This window comes from Macaca nemestrina, chromosome 2, assembly GCF_043159975.1.
Source record: "Macaca nemestrina isolate mMacNem1 chromosome 2, mMacNem.hap1, whole genome shotgun sequence".
Taxonomy (NCBI): Eukaryota; Metazoa; Chordata; class Mammalia; order Primates; family Cercopithecidae; genus Macaca; species Macaca nemestrina.
The window spans coordinates 201,890,432-201,914,742 of NC_092126.1; the positions used below are offsets into that span (position 1 = coordinate 201,890,432).

Sequence of the window (24,311 nt, forward strand, 5' to 3'; positions counted from 1 at the left end):
TCAGAAGGGAAACTATAATGTAGCATTGTGTATTAAACCTCAGACTCCAGTGACTTCTCAGTTTGAAGAGACAGGTAATATGGATAAAATTATGAAATCTTCCATTTTGAAATTATATTTTAATATTCTGTGTGTATTTTACATTATAGCCAAAAGAACTGAGTTCTTTAGAAAGAAAACTTGATTTCCTGCTTTCTGTAATAAATTGCTCCTTTAAACATCTGATTTAATGAAATTCATTATAGCAGTAAATGTAGATGTAAAATGTAAATGTAGATGTAAAACTTATACATCAGCATCACAAGGAGGGTTTATTAAAACAAACGCTGAGCCCCTACTTCAGAGCATTTGAATTTGAGCCTGAAAATGCCTGTTTCTAACAGTTCTAGGCTATGCAAATGCTGCTTATCCAGGAACCATACTCTGAGAACCACCGCACTAGAAAAACAGAATTCCGAAACAATAGGAAATAATTTCTATACCTCTATTTGGGCATCTATTCATTAAAGACCACTTTTTTCTTATTGTATAATTAATTTTAAAGAAGGAGAAACATTTTCCTCCCTTTGAAATATAGTGAAGCTCTAAGTTAGTGAGTTCATTCTATGTAGATGTACCCAATTATTTTATTTTTTGCTGAATAAACCTGAAAACTCCAGAAAGAGAACACATCTCAGCAAGGTAAACAGCAAGCTACCGTCTCCTTCCCTGGATAAAGCCTAGTGAGTCATCGTACAAAGCAATGCAGGCACATTTACATTTCCTCATCAATCCCCTTGTTCTTAAATACCTGATGTTTCTGCCTAGAACCAGCAGTGCTGACAGCTATTGAAAGTACCTTGTGTGCGCACAGGATCTGACATGGGACTTGGGTCACTGAGGCCTTGGGGGTTGATCGCTCTGACCATGAATAAGTAGATTGTATTGGGCCGCAGTCCTCTTACAGTATAGAGGGTGGTCTTTACATGGTTTGCCACGGTCTGCCAGCTATTGCTCACTGATTGGCTGAAACACGAACAGAAATTTCATTTAAAGAACAGTCATTTGAATATTGGAAATGGAGTTGGGTATCAATGACAAAGTTAATGGCTGAAAATTAAACACACACACACACAACACTTGAAGTGTTCAGCCCAATAAATGAAACATTTGGATGATTTCAATTTATTCCACAACAAAGCCGAGCCCACCTAACGAAAGTGCCATGCACAACAAAATTAAACTCAGCCCAGGAGATGTGACAGCCCTTTGCTAATGCACAGCAGCCCACTAAATGAATTCCTGTAAAAGGAACAGAGGCCAAGATCACAACATCAAGTTTATACAATAAGTATGGTCCTCGTAAATGTATATATATATATACCTTGAAAAGAATTAACCTGTAGAAAGAATAAATGGACTACAGAGTAAATTATGCCAATACATTTTCCTGTTACAAGGTGTGTTTTCTTTTGCATCAATTCCACATGCAATATTATAATAGAGCCTTCTAAAACTACATATCTGTAAAAGAAGAAAGGAAGCATGTAATGAATATTTTCCCTTGGTTACATTTTTAATAAAATTGTACATTACACAGTATTGTGATTTCTCATCTCAGAATGGTGAAATATCTCTGAATTTGTGTGTGAGGACCCTTTTACAGCCGGCCACAGATGGATGCCATTTTAGAACAGTTTGCCTAAGGTCAAATGCCACTTTTGCTCAGAAGAAGGGGAAAATGTAATTTTCAGGGTGGTCAGTTTATTTTTCTGAAATCCTTAACTATCCAAGCATAAGAATTATAGAAACATAGTATTTTGAAATTTGAAAATTAAGTACCTAGCATTACCTTAAATAATGATTAGAGAAGCCTTAAAAGAAAGTGATCATTTGTCCTAATGTTTAAAAAAAACAGTGGTTATCCATTAAAATTTATAATGTCACATAGACGCACATTTGAAAGGTAATATGAAAGCACATTTTACCATTTGTGTAAGCATTTTATCAAATTCTCATAAGACAGTTTTATAATGATATTTGCTAATTTACATTTAAATCTTTAAATTGGCAACAATTATTTCAGATAACACATGGAAACATCTTTTCCATTAAGCAACAAGAAGCACATGGAATAAATTTCTTAATTATTGTTTTTAATTTTCTCTCAGGCATATCTAATACATGTATGTAATATATGGTATAAAAACACGGGATTATTTTAAGTTCTGCTCTAGTCATTAGGAATAAAAATGCCAGAGTCCCCTGCTTCAATAAATATCGCATAACTTTAAAAAGTGCCTGTGCCTATGCCTAATTATATTATTTTCTACCCAGTTCTGATGCTTAAATTCTCACCTCAAATCCCTACAATGGTCTGGCTAACGAAAGGAGCTAAGTGATTATGTTATGAACTGGATCCCTGTAGACCTAGGCATGAGTAATGCATATTTAAATCTTATAATTAAGTTGTAAACTAAAAAAAAACTCTGTTCTTAAATAAAGTCAGAGAGATCAGTTCTTAAAATGCATTGACTGGACATGTCTTTAATAAAACAGCAGAATAGTTCAGGTGACAGTTTAGAATACAGGAGCTAAAGCAAAACCCAACGGAGAAAAAAGGAATTGTCCCATACCTGAAAGCCTCAATGATATATGCACTTGCTGGAAGGGTTCCAGGGGTACCTGGTTGCCAGGACAAGGTGACACTGTTCTTAGTAACATCAGTGACCTGAGGTTTGGATGGTGGCCCTGGCAGGTCATTTAAATCATAATTTTTACTGATTGTTGCTCCAGATTCTATAGAGGACAGACAGAAAAAACTTCATTCCTGATTGCATAAGTTGACAATACTGCCTAAAAGCAGGAAGCAGTCTACTAAAGGACTTGACGTAGACAGTGAGAAATTCATCTCCATGAATCGGAAGTATGTAAGTGAATATTTGCTTCTCCTACATGTTAATAACAGTTAGCTGTACTTTTACACATGATCATTAGAATTCCTTACACTTCAGAGGAAATAAAATAACAAGGTTATCAAGGACAAGTGTGTTAAATTCCACAAATGCAATGGCATGTGCAAACTCATGCATGAATTAAAAAACGGCATTGAATGTAAAGACTTAAATTTACATTCAGTGAATTAAACCCTTTGATTTCCCCTTAACTTATTATTTGATACTGAGCTATCCCTAAAAGGGCTCAAGCTTTCTCCCAATTCACAAAGTCCTCACCTGTCACGTCCAGCACTGCACTCCAGGAAGTCTCTCCACTTGAACTTGTAGCCACACAAGTGTAAGTGCCAGTATCAGAAATCTAGTGTGCAGAGAAGGGACAGAATGGTTTCGATCAATCTGTAGAATAATTACTCAGTGACAACCAGGCAATGTTTAAATTCTTCAAATTAGACGTATCATTCTGCTGTCTAAATTATGCATTAGAGTCCATCATATGTATACATAAAATACTGAAATAAACTCATATAATGTTATTCATAACATTGATCCAAAGGGCTTTTAAAATATATTTATGGACCTCAATGTTAATTTTTCTGATAAACTATTTGCCCCTCTCTTTTCTTCCTCCATGGTAATACTCTAACCTCTTAATTCCGTTTTATGGTGGGGCTCTGCTACATCTACGTTGTTTAGGAACGACTCAGAACAGAACTCATTCAGAATCTTATAAAATTCCAAAGAAGCAGTAATGCAAAACTGTTCTGTCTCAAATAAACTATGTTTCAATGAATAAAATGTACCCAAGTATATAAGCAATAGGACAATAAGGGATCACACTTTCTTTCTTTTGAAAGACATGGAAAAAAATGAAAAAGAAAAAGAATTTTTTTTCCCCCAAGGCAGAGTTTTGCTCTTGTTGGCCAGGCTGGAGTGCAATGGCACGATCTCAGCTCACTTCAACCTCTGCCTCCTATGTTCAAGCAATTCTCCTGCCTCAGCCTCCCAAGTAGCTGGGATTATAGGCCTGTGCCACCATGCCCGGCTAACATTGTATTTTTAGTAGAGACAGGGTTTCTCCATGTTGGTTAAGCTGGTCTCGAATTCCTGACCTCAGGTCATCCGGCTGCCTCAGCATCCCAAAGTGCTGGGATTACAGCTGTGAGTCACCATGCCCGGCCAGAAAAAGAAATGTTTTTAAAGTAAATTTCTTTATTTAAAAACTTCAGTATTCACTTATATGTAAATCACAGTAGTGAAACAATGAATAGAATAAAGTATCATTTGAAACAAAAAAAATGGCTATGGAGTGACTGCAATTTCCAGCTGAAAGGGACCATAAAATATCCTAATTCATAACTCTTCTTTTGATCACAATTAAAATTTGCCATTTCATCAATCACTTTAAATGGTTTTGTTATTCACAAAAGAGCGGCAAAAGACCTTCAGAAAAAGTTGATAATGTAATCAAGAGTTCTCTTTTACAAATGCAAAAAGCAGAAGATTCTTTGATTATATTTTGAATAAAGTCCCAAGATCAATAAAAGAGGCAACTCAAAACTTCTCTGTGATCAAGCCTTGTGGCTTATACTGCAAACAACATTCATTCTCATCAATTAAGAGGTAAAGGAAAAGTCACACTGGGAAGAGAAACTGATGACCAACCAAAGTAAGACAAGGCAGAAGATGCAGAACTAATATCCTGTGATGAACATGAGTCTAATTGTTGATGAAATATAGTCGCTCATGGAATATTATATCTGCTGGGTTCAAACTGTAAGTGTATTGATGACTCAAGCTTTCTCGATTGATTCTCAGGTAAATCATTAGTGCCTGGATGTTACTGCCATTTCACTATCTTAATTGATTTTAAATGCCATTATGTATTTTAACTTAAGTTTCAAATTGCTCTGGCATGACATTCTTTGCCATATTATCTCTGTACAACTGTCTTCCATTACACAGAGGGATGATGGGGATAGCCATTGTAGAAAGAACCATTCTTTCAAATGTGGCTGTGCACACATTATAGTCATTAGAAATCTTTGCATTTAAGAAGCATCACTCACAAACTAAATATAATGAGCTGAGGTTGGATTTTAATGGGATGTTCATTTGAATATGGTCTGTGAAAGAGTAAAAGAATTTGCATTTTATTATAGCTGTTGAACTAAAATGTAGCACTTGTTATTACTTGCAAATGCTAAAAGAAAAGTATGTAGGTAATGCTTCTTAACTGCATCTCCTTGTCATTGTGTGGAGATACAAGGATGACATTAGCTGTGGTAGGTATGTTTTAATGAGTGCTGGAATATTCTACTTCTCAAAAGATAAAGATTCAGTTACCAATTAGCTGGCCTAGGAGAACACAGTATTCATCATGTTATTTTTCTCCCTTGCATTAAGTACTGAAAAAAAAAAAATAGTGAGACACAAAGGAATACAGCCTACGGAAACTCTCTTGACTGTATGAGTGAACTACTCGAAAGCCCATTTGTCTCTCCCTTTAAGGACAGTCATATTACTGGAAAAGAACAACGTTTTCATTTTGGGGTTCCTCAAAAACCTAAATATCATTGCTAAAATTCACTCTTGGTATTACCATCATCACCACATTTTATTCCTTTAATTTTTTCCTTTAATTTTAAATAATGTGTTTTCTGGTCAGGGGTGCTTCTCCTCTTTTCCACCCTGTCCTTTTACCCTTAATAAATTGCTTTAAAATGAGATTAATGTGCAGGCAAATTCCATCATCTACTTTTCTCCTTGTGCTTGACTGCAGACAAGCCCCCAGGAGCTGGCATCTCAGAGAGACTACTCAGAAGCCTGTCAGAGGGCTCAAAGTTTGTTTGACATCATCAAGCACCCACCTTTAATTGCTTCTTTCAAACACTACTGGAAATCTTGACTACTCAAGCATACCCTCTAATTCAGTGATACAGTGAAAATGCATTAACCTCTATGGCCCAAGTCTGCCTTTAGCCCAGAGATAGAGGTTAAAGTGTTTACACAAAGAGAGTTGGCATTAATTTTTTAATAACTTCCATTTTATTCAAAGAAGGTTAACAATTAATTTACAATCAATAAAAAGACAGGCTCAAAATATCTGTATTAATTTACTTTTTAAAACTCAACTTGGCAGCATTTTTTCTGCTTAAAGCAATAATTAATGCCTGTATCTCAAAAATTAAAGATAAATATTTTATATATATAAGTAAAAACTTATGTGTGCATGTGTGTGCATGTAGCAAAAATAGTCACTTTTTTTGTGATATACATCTGTATTATATAGTGATAACCAGATAAACATATAATTGTAAATATATTCCCATCATAAAAGAAGAATATGCCAAATTGTGATCATTTGGAAATGTGTGTAGTTAAAAAGTTTTGCCTTCCTTTTTAGCTCCAGAATGGAAAAATTCTAAAATATGGTTTTGTTTCGTTTTTCTTCATCTTGGCTCTTAATTTCTACCTGGACCCAAGATTCTACAGATTGCTCCTCCACTGAAGTTTTCTTCACGCACTATTACATCATCTACCTTAGTTCTGGGTCTCATCCCCAATCTGTGATTCCTAAAATGTACTCTCCAGCTTTAGCAGAGCACTTGCTACATGGCAGGTAGGAGGAAGGGACCTACAATACCTGGGTGAACGAGTCGAATGTACTGATAGAGGACAGGTGCCCTCCATGATAGCATCCTTCTGGTATTTGTATCTTGTGTAATCCCTCACCTGGAGTGTAAGTGGGACCTGTTGGTTCCCTTCTGGCCAATATAATATTGCCAAAGTGTCAGTATGTCATGTTTGTGATTTGGTACACAGGACTGTGGTGCCATCTGACTAGGAGACTCTCTTCCTTGCTGACTTGGAGGAAGCAAGTAGTCATATGGGGCAGATCCAGATGGCAAGGGACTAAAGGCGACCTCCTGCCAACGGCCATTGAGAAGGTGAGGTTTTAGTCCAGTAGCCACAAGGAACGGGATGCTACCAAGAATAATGTTTATTGGAAGCAAATCCATCCTGTGTCAATCTTCAGATGAGACGGCAGCTCTAAATGACACCTAACTGGAGCCTTGTGAGACCCGGAAGCAAAAACTGCAGCTAAGTCACACCCAGGCTCCTAACTCCCAGAAACTGTGTGTAACAAATGTGTTGCTTTAAGCCAGTATATTTTTGTTAATATTGTTACATAATACTAGATAACTGATACAATATTCAGACGTAGACATTTTATTGTGAGTTGCTCCTGCAGCAGGACTGACTTGTGAAGTTGCCAGAAATGCTCATTTTTTAATCAGGTAAACGTCAGTGAAAAACCACCAATGCCTGGTGCTTTCCATGGGTTTAAATGGAAACGACACCCAAAATCTAAGGTTCTCCACTAACAAGGCAAACTTGCCTTTTATGTACTCGGTCTCATCTCTTTATTTTTCTTGTACTGAATTCTTTGGCCAAGGCACTTTATCTATATTTCCTTACAATTTCTTTTGCTAATGAAAGTAAATCAGAAGTGTTTGTCATTTTTTGTCATTTCCAATATCCTACTACTCGTAATAATGTTATGTGTTTAAGATCTCTAGATTTATTGGCTGTATACATACGGAATGGGATGCAGGAATAAAAGTTTCGAGATTGTGTTATGAGTGTGTGAGTCACACAGAAACTGTGACCTTTCCTCTGATTTCAATCCATGGTTTTAAAAATGAGTAATAACATTAGCTGTCTTTAAATGTACAGCGATTATACTAGGATGTAAGATTTTAAGTTCACTACACAATTTTTCCGTAGAGCAGTACGTATGTGTAGATGATAATTCAAGGACAAGTCCAATATTACTTACCCGCAAATTCTTAATCTGCAGTGTGCCTTGCTCTTGAATTGTTGCTCTTGGATCTCTACTCAGAAAAGTAAATCCCTCCTTTAACCAGCTAATTACAGGAAGAGGATCGCCAGTGGCTTTACATTTCAGTAATGCTGTGCCATCCACTGCCAGTGTTTGGTTGGCTGGGCCTTGTAGAATTATAGGTGGAGGTCTATCTGTCAAAACTAAAGAATAAGGCTCTTTTCAGGGTATTTTAACACCAGTACAGTCCAGTAGGCTTGATATATTGACATTGAAAGTAAGGTTTAAGCCCCAACACAATATATATTACTTACAACTTATTCGAAGTAATATGCATATTCTTAGTGATGTATATTCTAAATCTATCATCTATCTATCATCTATACATACATACAAATATGCTATACTAAGGCCAGACTATTTATTGTCAATAGCTTCCTCTGTATTACCTAGAGTTAAAATGGCATTGAGATAAATTCTGACATTTTATAAAGACCTAATTGTATAAAAAGGCTTAGTCATATTAAAATGAAAATTAAAATATGAATAGCTTATGGTAGTCAGTCACCTATGAAATGTTCATTTTATCTCATATGCATATGTAAGAAAGTGTGTGAAGTCTCATATGAGTACAGTCAATTTTCACTTTTGCATTTTTCATAATAAATAATTTTACCCTCATGGCACCAGTTGTGTGCTGTATTTATATAGGCTGAAATATTTCTGTTGATGTTAAAATATTAGATTATAAATAATTTACTTCCAAAATTGTGACATTAGGTCACCAAATTAAGGTCATATCATTTGGATGATTTGATTAAATTAGTACTTATAACTGATCAAAGAAAAGTAGTCTAGATTATATGTATCACATGACAAAAACAGTGCTTGCGCAAAATCAGTGTTTACTTATATATCAATTGTCGTGTTCATTTGGGTAAATTTTCCATAATTTCTAAATGTTTAGTTTAGTATTGCTTTTTGTTTATGAAATACTGTTTTGTAGCAGCATTTCAGTGCTTTTAGAAGTATTTAATGATTATTTAAGAAGGACATCAAAATGTACAGTATTGTTTACATGGTTAAGAAAAATACAGAGCTGATTGGAGTTAAGATTTCATTTAGAATTCATTAGAAGATCACCGTATAATCAAAAGGATATGTCCAGGTCCAAGGAAGTCTTTCTAAAGAGAAAGTTCTATAAACTTCAGCATAGACAGCACAGGCTTTGGTTAATTATCCAAATTGTGTATGGTTATATGTAACATATAAAATACATGCAGTATATAAAAACATATATACAAAAAAAGACTTCCACAAAAAAGAAAAAGTATTTCTAAGCAACTGTGAAGATAAACAGTGTTTTTTCTCAAAAAAGTCAACTTGTATTACAATGTATACAATTGAAAACACTTTGCTTAATGCTCAAATTTCCTTTGCCCACCAGCTTTTATAAATGCCAGTTTAAAATTACTGTCTTTCCAATTTACTTGCATCATATTTACTAGAGTTCATAGTTTTGGAAAACAAAACATTAAAGTTAAGCAGCCTGTTCAGAACCTATCATGAGAAAGCCAACCAGATTTAATTGAGGCTAGAATTTATAATACAGTGCTCCTTCGTATCAAGACATTGCAGATTCTTGTCAACCTAAACCTACTTTATCAATGATAAAACCTAAGAAAAACAATAAAAATTGTGTATTGTTCACAAACAAAAATTAGAATCATTTGTTCCACTGCTTTTTTCCATCAAATTCTTACTTTTAATACTAAATAAAACATTTTAAGAAAATACTGAAGTAGAATATTATAATAATTCTGGCACATTTGTCGTAATTAGGCAAATAGAAATTCAAACTAGAAGTTTCATGGGACTTATTTTTATGGGTCAAAAAGAGAAAGCCAATGAACAAAACATTATTAGTAATGTTTTAATGCAGTGAGAAAGTGAGTCTGTATTACCAGGGTAAAGCATACTAATTCATTTTTAAATGATTTTTTTTCAAATTAAGTACCTATGCAGAATTCAGGTAACTTCTTACAACCTGCTTTTATTGTCATATCCCTGAAATCATCAGATGCAGCCAAAGGTCATCTAATTAGTTTTTTTCTTTCTTTTTTTTATTGCTCAAATGAGTAGCTCATCACTTTTTGAATGAATCTGATCGATAAAGTAATTGAAAATCTCCTGGCCAGACATAATTTTCAGTTTCAAGGATGCTATGGGTGAAAGATGACCACGGGTTTCCATGACACTAAGGTCAAGGGTTAAATGAACATTTAGGGATCCCAGTGATCTGTGAACAACTCCATGGTTTTCTCTCACTATGCATTATAAATACTCAATAACCATTCACATAAGATCAGGATGTGACACTTATTGTCAGTACAAGATATAAATACATCTTATCTCCCAGTCTTTTTAGTTTCTATTGGCTCTATTCACGGAGTGCTGATTACAATTTCATAATTCTCGGAGAGAAAAAGATAGAGCAAAAGAAAAGAAGAAATAAAGAACAATGCCAGTGAATTAATGCAGAAGTCTTTTAAAGAAATATATTGAAACTCAAGTATATTCAAACTTATTAGCTTAATCTACGATCGGTAAAGTTTTTGCTCAACATAGCACTATTCAGCATCATTAGCAATTTCATCTTTTATGAATGCTTGAATTATAAATATTTTCATAAAATGAGTCTAACTGTGATAACAGATACATTTGCTATAAATGGAATACAGGCATATCTCAGAGGTATTGTATGTTTGGTTCTAGACCACAACAATAAAGCAAATATTGCAATAACGAAGGCCACACAAATTTTGTTTCCCAGTGCATATAAAAGTTATGTTTACATTATTCTGGAGTCTATTACGTGTAGAATAATACTATGTCTAACAAAAAGTTAGTATCTTAAAAATACTTTATTGCTAAAAAATGCTAATGATTATTTGAGCCTAGAGTGGTCATCTTTTTGGTGATGGAGGATCTTGCTTCAGTGTTGATGGTTGCTAACTGACCAAGGTGGTGGTTGCCGAAGGCTGGGGTACCTGTGCCAATTTCTTAAAATAAGACAATAAAGTTTACCATATTGATTCACTACTCCTTTCATGAAATATTTTTCAGTAGCATGCAATGCTGTGTTACAGCATTTTATCTACAGTAAAATGTCTTTCAAAATTGGAGACAATCCTCTCAAACTCTGATGATGCTTTATCAATGAAGTTTATGTGAAACTTTGAGTCCTTTGTTGTCACTTCAACAATCTTGAACAGAAGTAGATTCCCTCTCAAGCCATCGCTTTCTTTGGTCACCCATAAGAAGCAGTTCTTTATTTGTTCAATGTGTCATCACATTCTTTCGTCGCCCATAAGAAACAGATCTTCATTTGTTCAATGTGTATCATGTGAGTGCAGCAATTTAGCCACATCTTCAGGCTCCACTTCTAATTCTAGATCCTTTGCTATTTCCACCACATGTGCAGTCACTTCCTCCACTGAAGTCTTGAACCCCTCAAAGTTATCCAACTTTCTAAACTCCTGATAATGTTGATGCTTTGGCCTCCTCCCGTAAATCATAAATGTTCTTAATGGAGAGTATAATGGTAAATCCTTTCCAGAAGGTTTTTAATTAACCCTGCCCAGATCCTTCAGTTGAATTACTGTCTGTGGCAGCTACAGCCTTAGAAAATATATTTCTTAAATAAGACTTGAAAGTTGAAATTATTCCTTGATCCATGGGCTGATGAATAGATGTTGTGTTAACAGGTATAAAAACATTAATCTCTTTGTACATCTCTATCAGAGCTCTTGGGTGACAAGTACATCGTGGATGAGAAATAGTATTTTGAAAGGAATATTTTTTTTCCTGAAGAGTAGATCTCAACATTGTACTTAAAATATTTCAGTAAACCATGCTGTAAAGAGGTGTGCTGTCATTCAGGCTTTGTTTTTCCATTTATAGAGCGCAGGCAGAGTAGATTTGGAATAATTTTAAGGGTCATAGAATTTTTGAAATAGTAAACGAGCATCAGTTCCAACCTAAAGTCACCAGCTGCATTAGTTACTTACAAGAGAGTTAGCCTGTCATTTAAAGCTAGGCATTGACTTCTTTTCTTCAGCTATGAAAGTCCTAGATGACGTCTTCTTTCAATATATGGCTGCTTTGTCTACATTGAAAATCTGTTTAGTATAGCCACTTTAATGAATGAACTTCTGGATAACTTGATGAAGCTTCTATAGTAGCCCTTGATGCTTTACCTTGGTGTTTTTCCTTAAATCTCATCAACCAACCCCTGCTAGCTTCAAATTTTTCTTCTACAGCTTCCTCCCCTCTCTCAGTCTTCAAGGAACTGAAGATAGTTAGGGCTTTGCTCTGGATTAGGCTTTGGCTTAAGGGAATGCTGTGACTCACTGATCTATCCGGACTCTCAAACTTTCTTCATATCAGCAATAGGCTGTTTGACTTTCCTATCAGTTTTTGTGTCCACTGGAGTAGCACTTTTACTTTCCTTCAAAAACTTTTCCTTTGTATGCCTAACTTTGCTAACTGTTTAGCACAAGAGGCCCAGCTTTTGCCCTATCTCAGTTTTTGACATGTCTTCCTCACTAAACTTAAGCCTTTGTAGCTTTTAATTTAAAGTCCGAGACATGCGACTTTTCACTTGAACACCTGGAGGCCACTGTAGAGATACTGACTGGCCTAATTCCAAAACTGTTGTGTCTCAAGGAATAGGGAGGCTCAGGGAGAGAGAGAGAACGACAGGGGACTGGCCAGTGGGTAAAGAAGTCAGAGCACACACATATATCAATAAAGTTTGCTATCTTATGTGGGTGCACTTTGTGATACCCCCAAAAATTATAGTAGTATCAAGGATCACAGATCACAGGCCACCATAACAGATGCAATAATAATGAAATTGTTTGAAACAGTGTGAGAATTACCAAAATGTGACACAGAGACCCAAAGTGAGCACGTGATGTTAGTAAAATGCCACCAATAGACTTGCTTGACCCAGGGTTGCCATGAACCTTCAATTTGTAAAAACCATGGTATCTGCAAAGTACAATAAAGGAAGGTATGCCTGTAATCACTTGTTTTTCTGAACATGACATACGTTTTCATTCTACCATGGAATTTCAAATGGCTCTACAATTCCCTGAAATATATCAAAATAAGTGTGGTCAAAATGAAAATAATGGCTCAGATATTATTAAATCATTAACCTATATGAAAAATCAAAACTATGAATAGAAGCTTAAGGCATCAATGTGGCAACTTCATATTTAGAGACAGATTCATTGATAACATGTGTGTACATATTTAGTTCTTATAGTTTCATTTCTTTACTGTCAAAATCAACAGCATTGTAACTTGCAATCAATGTTTCTGCAAAAGGATCTTGACTTTGTAATTGCTTACTCAAGTAAAAATCAATATAGGAATTAATATTCAAGCCAGTTGTAACAAAATGTTTAGAGCAATCTCAGTTGGCAGAAGATTTAAAATTGGTCATCACTTATTTTTGACCACAGAAGGAAAGCTAGAAAAACTACTGTTTTGTAAGATATCATGAGCTAGTATAAGGTCTCAAAGGTTTTCCATTTATTGTATCAGACGTAATTCTGAATATTCATTGTTTTATGAACCATATCAGTCACATCAACTGGCTCTTCTAGTTCATCACCTTTGCTTCCTACAAATATGGTTTGCCTTTTCCGTAATAATTTCTTCATTTAGAAACATTTGACAGTCAATCTTCTATAAAATATTATAAGTAGCTAAATGATAGCTGGTATCTTAAGCATTATGTTTGGAGTGTTCTTAGGAATATAGAATAAAATGTAGCCTTTGGTCAGAATATCTTATTTTTCAAGTGTATGTATCTGAACATTTTTGTTGACAGGTGAAAACATAAGATTTTTAAAATCATTAATAATTATCCTTTATTCTTTTAAAAAAATATGGAGGTACAAAGAATCAAAGAGCTTGCCCATCTAAGGAAGAATTTCTCATCACTGCTATCCTTGAACCTGACTTCTCCTTTCAGTTCCATGGCAGTAAATCTCTGCAGCATCAGCAGGTGCAGCCACTGACGACTCAATGTCCCTGCAGCCAATGTTTGTCTGTTCTATTTATTCCCATTCCTGACATGTCACTGAATCAGGCCATACCATGAACAGATATTAAAAAATACTGCCTTTCTATTAATTTTAAGTGACCTTTTAATCTACATGTAAATTTAAATTGTATAAAAGCACATCAAATTTCACCAGCAGAGAAAGAAGAGGATCAAGAGAGGCCACAGACCAAAGCACTTACATCTCAGAAGCCAGCATTGGGGAGAAAACAAAACTAAAAATCCTCACAAATAAAGGAGAGTAAGAAAGAATTTTCAATTTAAGACATCAAAGAATAGGGATTAAATTCACACTCAGAGGTCCATGAAATATCTCAAATTTGCTAGCTGTCAATTGTGCCAAAGAAGCTGCTGGGAAAAAATCAGATTATGCAGAGCCCTTCATCCTTTTCAACTTTCACTATGAATGTAGGTGCCTCAGTTAAGATTCAAAGTGCATATGTGCAAATAAAAATAACAATTTTAGCATTCTTCAGCACTTTGAAAGGTAGGTAGTTAACTTGCTGAATGCATAATTAAAATCATAGGCATGTCCTAATGTGATTAGCTAACTAAAAACTCATCTCTGATAATATTAAAGGTGGTATCACCTCCTCCTAGAGTGAAATAAAATCATTAATGTCTAGTAGAACCAATCATGTCAGCCTAAGACTCAACAAAAATATACAGATTACATTTCAATATGCAGTGAGTGTGATAAGATTTATTTAAAATAATGCACTATTCTATTTTTAAGAATTAAGTAAATTATCTCTGAAGTTCTTGTTTGGGGAAAATGAGCGGTATTCAATCAGGGAGAATTAGAAACTACTAAAAAATGTGACCTGGATTCAAACTTAAAAGATAAGCACACATAGTAATGATTTCACAAATCAGCAAACTCCACATGATTAACGTGTGTCTAGAAATAAAAATCCGTGTTTTCGTAAGACAAATCTAATAAAGATATCGCACCATCAGTAACCTCCAGCTGAGCTTTTGCTAAAATGCTTCCTGCCACAGTTAAAGCCTGGCAGATGTAGTAACCCGCGTCGGAACGTTGAATGTTGGTGATTGTGAGGTCTCCGGTTGGTGACACTGAGCATCTACTGTTGGGTTGCTGGGGTTGGTTTGGGAAAAGTAGGTTCTGTGGAAGCAAGCACAGTCTCATCAATATTCATTTTCTACTTAAAAAATTATGTGAATAAAAGCTACGACAATTAGGGAATAAAGTGGGAAAAAGAAAACACATAGATTAAAAACTATATGGTACAGAAATGTTTAAATGCCACACAGTGCGTTTCACTGATCAAGTTTTTCCAAATCATGGTGAAATAACATCCTCTAAGAAGTCAATATTTTCTCGTTGAAAGAAAAGTCATCTGTGTTTTTAAAGAATGGGATCTTTATCTCATCCTGATATTCTGCTAGTTAGTTAATATCTTTGAAACTTGTTTCTTTATCTGGAAAATGGGCAAAACAATTCTTATCTGACTCAATTGCTAAGGCCTCCAGAAGATCTGGCCGATAACATGGACTGGGGATGGGTGGTACGAAGTGCACAGCTCTGAAGAATGCAAAGTATGACTGCTGTCGATCATTCTGAATCCCTGATGCACTCAACTGAATTTCTCCCAAAGTTGTTCAAAAGTGCATGACAGAGAGCTGACTGTACTTCTGCTATACAGTTTTTGCACCTTTGAATGGGGCTATAAACAAATACTACAGTTTAAGCAAGATTAAGCAAATTACTGAAGATAAAAAGAAAATGTAGAATGTTTCTAAAAGTGTATTACCTTAAACAATTTCATATTACTTTCTTTTTAAAACAAAATTATTCTATATCTCATATATACATATAGCCTCATTACAAATTGTAAAAGTTCATCTATGAGAGGAGTAACATTAATTTGGATGAACTATGTTGCTTTACTGTTGTTCAATTAAGAAAAGCATTTGAGTATAATAAATTACATTGGGGCTTGTTTCCAAGTTGGATTATAAATAAGAAGATATCAATTTTTATGTTGTATTTACTTACAAAAAAGGACATTATAACCCTCTGGGATCTGTTTCTCCATATAGTAATTAATTTTCCAGGTTTGTAATTAAACAGTTTCAATACGTTGCAATCAAGAGGTAATAACATTCAATTAAAGGCACAGGACACATTTTCACCTTAAAATGTTTTTACCCTTGAAGTAATACCAATGGAAGAGGATAAAATAGGGTATTAACACTTTTCAATTATGCTAAATGACTTTAATCCTGCAAACGATGTCCTATTTTAATTAGAAGCTCTTCTCTTTATTGCAACATGATGGATGTCCACTTTATTAGATTCAAGTGTGACACTATAAGCCCACTTTACATAAACATTACCATGTTATTAAACTCCTTCTAAAAGGAGTGATGTTTGCTAGCATGTCAAGAATGTAATTTCAATATGCTGTTGACCTCTTATAAAATGTGTGCTACTATATAAGGCTAGACATTTTCATGCATAGAAACACGATTTGAGAATCAGCTGATTCTACTGTAGATTCCAAATGTATTACCAAAATAAACAAACTGAAAGAGAGAGTCTAAATTCTGAAGTCACTTGAAAATGATACAATAACTCAAAGTGCACACTTCCCTACAATTAGCCATTAGAATACTAATTTACATAGCACTAATATATCAGATGGGCTTTATTCTCTATGGGATCTCTTCCTCTACAATGTACCATCAGTCCACCTTCTAAATGATTCGTTGACATGGAAAATGGCATTATATGAAGGTTAACCCATCATTTTTATTCTCTGCTTGCATGACATAGGCAAAAGAAAATGGATTACAAGCAAAAACCAGGAACTTCACAGCTCTTCCCACCTTGGAGATTGCCTGGGTATCCTATTAGAGCTAATTGGCATTATCAGCATATATTGAGAAATATGGACCATTAAGTTCAGGCTTTTAACTGTTTCTATTGATGGATGGTCATAGATCACTATAAAAACTGGATACTGAAAACAGTAAGACCGATTTATTTTTTCCCAATATCCCAATTCATGATTTGAGAATTTATAATTTGCTGAAGCACTTCTCTGTTGTTCTCATTCACACTATTTTTTTTTTCTCTCTCCTTCTCGCTCTCCCACCCCATCCCTCTCTATCTCTACCTCTGTCTCTCTGATGGGAGAAAGATAGGTGAGGGAAAGAAAACAAGACATAAGATTTTGTGTAATCTTTAACATTGATATCTCTGGAATTATATGCCGCTTTGTCAAATACAGAAAAAGGAATACTTAAGTGCTATTTAATTGTTATTTATTTTGAAACCATTAAAAAAGATGTAGCATATTTAAATACCCTATGCTTATTAAGCTACAAGGCCAATACACATTTTATGCACTACCTTGTAATTCAACTTGGCGCTACTTTAGGGAATGTGATTTACACATGATATAGTCTTAGCTATATAATAACAAGACACATTATAATGAGATTTCACTCAATACATGGGTTTAAAGTGTAAGTATGCAATGATCAAATTGCTTTACATCATTATATTTATTATCAGTGACATAACATTTTGCTTAACCTTCATAATGTGTAAAGCAATTTTATATATAAAACGACTTATTCATTTAAACTTTGTGTGAAGTAAAATGTATTAGCCTTGTATTTTACATTAAGAAAATGAGTTTCAGTACATTTAAATAGCACTACAAAAGTTGTACAATTTATAAGGAGCAAACTGGATTTCGAATTTTCTCCTTTGTGTGTGTGTGTGTGTGTGTGTATGTATGTGTATGTGTGTGGTGTGTGTCTATGTGTATGTATGTGTCTCTGTGTGTCTATGTGTGTGCATGTGTGTCTATGTGTATGTGTGTGATGTGTGTATATGTGTGTGTGTGTGTATGTGTATGTGTGTGGTATGTGTGTATGTGTGTGGTGTGTGTGTATATGTGTGTGTGTCTATGTGTGTGTGTATATATGTTTAATTGTCATGCTGCCTGACACTTACTTTAGAGTCTGAGACACTAACATCTGAAAAGAATTTTAAAGCAAACAGTCAAAGAACTCTATGTGTGGAAACCTATTTTATAATTACTAAATTATAAAGAAGATTTGAGAGTTAAGACGTGGAACAGTTCTGATGTTGGATACGGCAATGGACATCACCTTTCCTTACATTCCCATCACTACACTTATATTCCACAAGTCACAAGAGGAATGACTCCAACAAGGAGAGCTGAGTGAGGAATAAAATGCCATTCATCCATCCAGACTGAGCTGTTAGAACTGCCCACTATGAGCTGGCACAGGAATTTATAGAAACCCACAACAGTTAGAGATAACGGCTGAACAGAACTTCTAAAGGCTTCCTTGCACACATGTATGTTGCAGATAAATGTATGTAAGTTTAATCAACAGAGTCCTCTAATGCAACTTGTATTTCCCATCTCTGGCCAAGGTTTTATATTTCCAGAGACGTTTAATAATGATTTCCATTATTCCCAAGGAAATTCTTCTGGAACGTGTAGTAATAACAGAATGTGGTGAGGAAGACCACCAGGAGGTCTCTTCCTCAGAATATGCCTAGTAGTGCATGTTTCTAGAAAGTTTAGAATGAAAATATCTCCAGGTCCCATGGGAATGCATGGACACATTATTTTGCAAACAACACAATTTTTGATCTAGTTTTAGCTGGAAATTTTACTCATTGCCTACGAACCTAGAAGCTAAGCAGTTGTCCAAGTTTGGACCAAGTTGTAAATGAGAAAACTAGTGTATCCAGTTGACTTTTCATAGAGACTCTGAGAGGCCATGTTGCCCAGAGAGGGCCCTGCAGAGGACAAACCAGGGCAGAACAAAGACAAGGTATGGGTTCCTTCTAGGGTACTACGTATTATTTCCTGTCTAACCACACTACGGATGAGTCCAGGAGGAACGCAGAAGGAAAAGATTTATCCTACTCTTAAATGGAAGCATGCTTTAATTAAGGATAAGAAAAGTCATTTATGCTGTGTATTTAAGAGAGAGGATTGAAATTAAATTCTGGGTCAATTAAAAAAAATATTTCTGACTGTTTTCCACGTCACAGAGACTCTATCATACCACGTAACTCAATACAAGAAAACAAAATTAGCTTCACCTTAACAGATTTTAAATCGCTGCAGAGGTTTTGGTGTGACTTTTAACGATAAGTTTGTTATATTGCTTTATTGCTGGTGTGTGTAAGAGACAGAATTTTGAAAAGATTAATACTAGAAAATAAAGAATGCTATTACTAGAACATCTGACTCCCACTTAGTTTTACATTCACCACTCTCTTTTTCAGAAATAAAATGAATTCAAACATTGAGAACAAGAGAAGCAAGGCAGGTTTCCGGAGCAGCAGAGACAGCAGAAGTTCAGAGATGTCAGAAGCGCAGCGAAGCCTCACGCTCACCTGGCTGCCTTCTTTCTGCCAGAAAACAGCTGGCTGTGGGTTTCCTTTCGTTTCACAGGGAAATGTCACCGTCCGGCCTTGAGCCACAATCTGATCTCTTGGCCGAACCACAAACTGTGGGGGAGCTATAATTGAAAAGAAAAGAAAGTGTGTAAATATCAACCACCGACAAAGAAAAATACATCAGGGAGAAAATACGGTACTATGTTGCTTGTTCAGTGCCAGGGAGCGACTACAGTCTATTATTTACTTTTACACATTTCTCAAAACACAAAAAAGAAAGACATTATATTCAATCAAATGTGAGGAAAGAAGCAAAATTTTTAGCAGACGTATTTTTAAATGTTGTACATTGTAATCCTTTGGCCTATATATCCTTGCATAGAAAGTTAGATTTTTTTTAATGATTTTAACACTTTTAAGGAAAAACATGGATCCTCAAGCTGGTTCTGTTTTTTAAATAAATAAAGATAAAAAAAGAATCACTCTTACTCAACCATCTCCTTCCTCTAAAGTCAATTTATTGACAAGCATTGGCTGTTTTTATAGTAACTGCAAGAATTATATAAGGCACAGGGATACCAGAAGGTATAAAATATGACCCCTATTCTTAAAGTGCTTATATCTAGAATTCAAGAGTTGAAAGATTAAAGACATTGAAGAATTGAAGAGATGGGAATTACATACAAGGGTAATAAGCAATATAAATAAATGTACTGAATGGTTGACTCAATCTAATTTATTTCATATAGATAGATAAAGATTAGTCCAGTAATTACTATGTTCCCCTACTGGGCACTCAAGATACAGAGATGAGAAGCTTTTATCCTGAAGCCATCAAGGAGCTTATAGTCTAATGGGAAGGAAAAACACAATGACAATGATGAAAACCAAAACAAAATTAAATCAACACTTATCTAAGACTGTGGGAAGTGCAATGATAGAGGTGATCTCAGAGCACAGCAGAGGAGAATTTAAGTTATTGTATATATAATAAATATAATAAAACTTAGGAGAAAGAAATCCCTTGGTGTTGTAAAACCTACAGAAAGCTCTGTGTGGAAAATGGGCATTATGGTAGCTTTGAGGTAAACGGAAAAATGAACACATGCCAAACAAGGAGATTATGGAGCAAAGTACAAGAAGCGAGAACAACCGTAGGATACAGTGTGTAATTTGGCAGGATGGAGGGTCCAAGTTATGTAAACACTTTTGGCTACAAAGGAGGGTTTAAGAAGTCAAACTGAGGATTTTATTCTGATTTTTTCTAAGCTGAAAAGTGACAGATGCAAAAGATAATTTTTGGCTGCTTTAACCCTCTAATGAATGTAGCATGGATTGGAGAGGAAGGCACTTAGTCCGTAAAACAAGGAGTCTAACTGGGAGGCTATTAAAATGGTACAGGTGAAGCTAATGAGACGAAGACATAAGTAACTCCAATAGAAAATAAAAGAAAGGGATGGGGGTAAAAATCCTAAGAAAGTTCAGATTTAAATGGTGGTCTAATGATCTTGAGAGAATAAAGGGAAAGACAGTATAACTGGAAGTTTTCACAAGGGCATCTCCCTACCAAAACCCATTTTTGTTGAACAGAAAACACCGTGCTTATTCCATGACTTTTGTAATAATCTATTTCCACTTAAACTAGCTGCTTAGGCTAGAAAACGGAGACAGAAAACACTTTAAAATCAACTCTAATTTTTATAACCTAGTGGTACTTTAAAACCCTCTAACCATAAGTGACATCTGGTAAAAACTGTCACTTGAAATCATTTCAGTGCTTCAGGAGAAAAGAAGTGCAGGTCCAAGAAGAGGGTGAATGTAGAGCAGCCCCAAACGTGCAACCAATTCCTCAGCCTTACAAGAACACTAGCGTGGAAAAAGCAGCAGCATTTTTCCAAACAATTCACTGGGATTTGTATTGACTTATTTTTTGGTGTTCTATTATACTGCCTCCTAGTTCAACACATCTAACACATACCCCAGGGACAGATGGGATAAATCTACTAAGAGAAATTTTCTTCTATAACTATAGATAACAGAAGACTCATTCTAGCAGTATGGAAAACCCAGATTTATGAATCTGTTTGAACAGAGCATGGTATGTGTTGCCTTGTATTTTCAGGAGATTAGTTGCTTCTTACAATCTTCTTGTTATTTCTACACAATTCTCCTGAATCAGCAGATACATTGATTTTTTTCCATGTTTTCTAATAGAAATGATAGTTTAAATCAATGTTACAAAATTACCTTACAGAAAACTCTTAAAACACTGCAGTGACCATTTTTTTCAGTAGAAATGTGAAACCACCAGGTATTTGTACCAAAAAAACATTTAAGGTTTGTTTCTGTCATCTGCAATATTGTAGAAAAATTATATTTGTTATGAAAAAGTTGAGTATCTCTTTGTAATTCTATAAAGAAAAATAAGAGTGTCAACATGGACATTTGCTAAGTGAGAAGTGCTGAATAATTTAGCATGTATCTAAAATTATTAAAAATTCAAAACTCAGTTGAGTCAAAATCAGTCATTTAAAAGACTTGAGTAAAAATCACCTATTTAGCTTATTAGTTAATTTGTACTGCTTTGGGCCAGAAAGAATTTAAATTATCTCACAAAAGTTGTTAGTAAAACCTTAGCGTCTTGGATACTCTATACAGTCCTTCTTTATAAATTTTTTAAATTTATTAACTGAGAATAAACATGATTGAAATCATCAAATGAAATCAATGAAATATAAACATATATTTATGTGTTTTATAGTTTCAAGTATATTATTCTTCATCTATCCAGTGAAATTACCAATCTCTATCAGTAAAATTACCAGGTGTCCTTTAGAAGTACAGACTTCCATGAATTTAATTTTCAAACTTTTGAAAAATTTTTTTGTGGATGAGAGATTTTGCAAAATTCTTTTGGCATCTAGATACTACAATTTTAACACAGCTGCTAAAATATAGTCCTCAAAATAAGGACTGACAAATGACCACATCTATGCATCCACTTTTCTGAAAAGACATAATTCATCCATTTAGTCACACAAAATATATTGATTGACTAAAAACGATGATACATTCTGGTTGCTACAGGAGATGGGAAGCCAAATAAAATTGTTCTTGCCCTGTGGCAGAGACTTACAAGTAAATACATAAACAAATACACAAAAACGGCAAAATGTAATTTTTTCAGTGAAAACAGAAAAAAATGCAGAGGGCACCAGGGGAGAGAGAGTGGAACAGAACCAATCAGGCCATGTTGTGAGAAAAAAAAAAAGAGAAAAAGTGCTAGGACATGGCCACATTAGAGCTGTACTTTGGAGGACAAGTAAGAGTTGACTAGGTGAAGAGTGGTAAGGTCACTTGGGACAAAGAGAAGCAGCATATAAGGCAGAGACCCATTGAACTGGATTTTTAGGAGCTTGTAAAGGATTCTGAGAATAAAAGAAATCTAGGTCACAGAGGTGATATAGATAGGACCAGATGATTCCTGCTAAATGGGTATGACATTTCGTCCTGAAAACCATAAAGATCTGTTCAAAGACATTTTTGTAAGAAAGATACAATCAGATTTATATTTTGGAAAGGGTGCTTTAGAAGCAATGTAGATGAGGATTAGAGAAAGAGCAAAGACAAAGAGCTGGGAAATCTTCACAAGTTGGGGCAGAAAATCCAGTTGAGAATTTTTATTTATAGTAGCACCGAAGATACCATTTCATCAGGGCTTTTAAAGGACAAAGAAATTCTGCAAAATCATGACATAATATTTGCCACTGATAGTATCATCTAAAAAGGCCAGGAAATTATAATTTCTGGAACTTTTACCCAATACTGGATTATTTTAAAGACCACTAACAAAAAACTGTCAGCATCTGTTATTTATCCTACAAAATATATTTTCATGTGATGTTTATTTATATTGTACATTTACTCCAAGTTGTAATGTGTTGTATTTCAAATGCATGCAATAGACTATTGTCACCAGAACTTATGCCACATTGATCTTGCTGGAACTAAAATCATCTAATCATTTTTTAATTTAAAAAAATGGAAAATATGGAAACATTTATCAAAGCAAAAACTTTGAAGAGTATTCAAGTCTGTGAAAATACACATCCTTTCCTATTATCACCTGAAGGTGGACCAAAGAAACAAATGGCATCAATTACTTTTACTTTTGTAGACTCTCTGCCTGCCCAAGATCTATATTGCAATCTTCTGTGAAGGGATATCAGCCGAAGGAATTTATTTTTGAGGTTTTAAATGAAAAACTGCATCAACAATTCTTCTAATAACCCTGCACAGTTTCAGCGTCTCTGCCAGGTGGCAGTGAGAATGGTCTGAAAACACAGTATTTGGCTGATGGCACCAATGGGAGGGAGTAGACAGAGGTGGCATTTTATCAACACAGCACAATAGCACTAAGTGTGCTATACATAAAATAGATTTTCTATAATGACTCCCATTAAGTATAAAAAAAGAAAAAAAAACACTACTAGGTCCTCAAGACGACAATTCCAAACACATGTTTAAACCCAATGTGAATTAAAGAGATTGAGTTATAAACTCCAGAAGAATATGCCTGTTATAAAAATGGCAATTCTCCTATATGTCTCTAAGAGAGAAGACTATAAAATATGTATTTATATTGTGTCTAAAACCTGAAAGCATTGGAAAAATCTTTTGTAACTACGATGTAATATCCTACTTGCTTAATCTGTCAAGTGATTATTGCTTCAGCTATAACTAGAAATGAGATGAAGCCAACAGAATGGCACAATTTAGTGTTTAATCAACACTTGCAAGTTACAAAACAATAGCTCTGTAAGAAAAGTATGTTGTGTGATTTCCAGAGAAGTAGACCCAAATATAAAAAGGTCAATTAAGATTAGAGGTCTGGGACAGTTCACTTGAAACTGTGTTTTGAGAATTTATATACAATGCACAGTAAATTAGATTTGATTTCTGCTAAATTAT

The 24,311-nt window shown here is 34.7% G+C and overlaps 1 protein-coding gene across 26 annotated transcripts in view; it reads right to left on the reverse strand.

The window, feature by feature from the left end:
- The window catches only part of LOC105485558 (roundabout guidance receptor 2), a 1,382,758-nt gene that overhangs the window by 85,446 nt on the left and 1,273,001 nt on the right, over window positions 1-24,311 (reverse strand). For all 26 annotated transcript variants that reach the window (XM_071089525.1, XM_071089527.1, XM_071089519.1 and 23 more), the window contains 6 exons: window positions 19,338-19,462; window positions 14,873-15,044; window positions 7,777-7,982; window positions 3,213-3,294; window positions 2,616-2,778; window positions 839-1,005 (listed from right to left, as the gene is read on the reverse strand). In XM_071089525.1, the coding sequence (XP_070945626.1) occupies window positions 839-1,005; window positions 2,616-2,778; window positions 3,213-3,294; window positions 7,777-7,982; window positions 14,873-15,044; window positions 19,338-19,462 (915 nt within the window). The remainder of the gene's footprint in view (window positions 1-838; window positions 1,006-2,615; window positions 2,779-3,212; window positions 3,295-7,776; window positions 7,983-14,872; window positions 15,045-19,337; window positions 19,463-24,311) is intronic.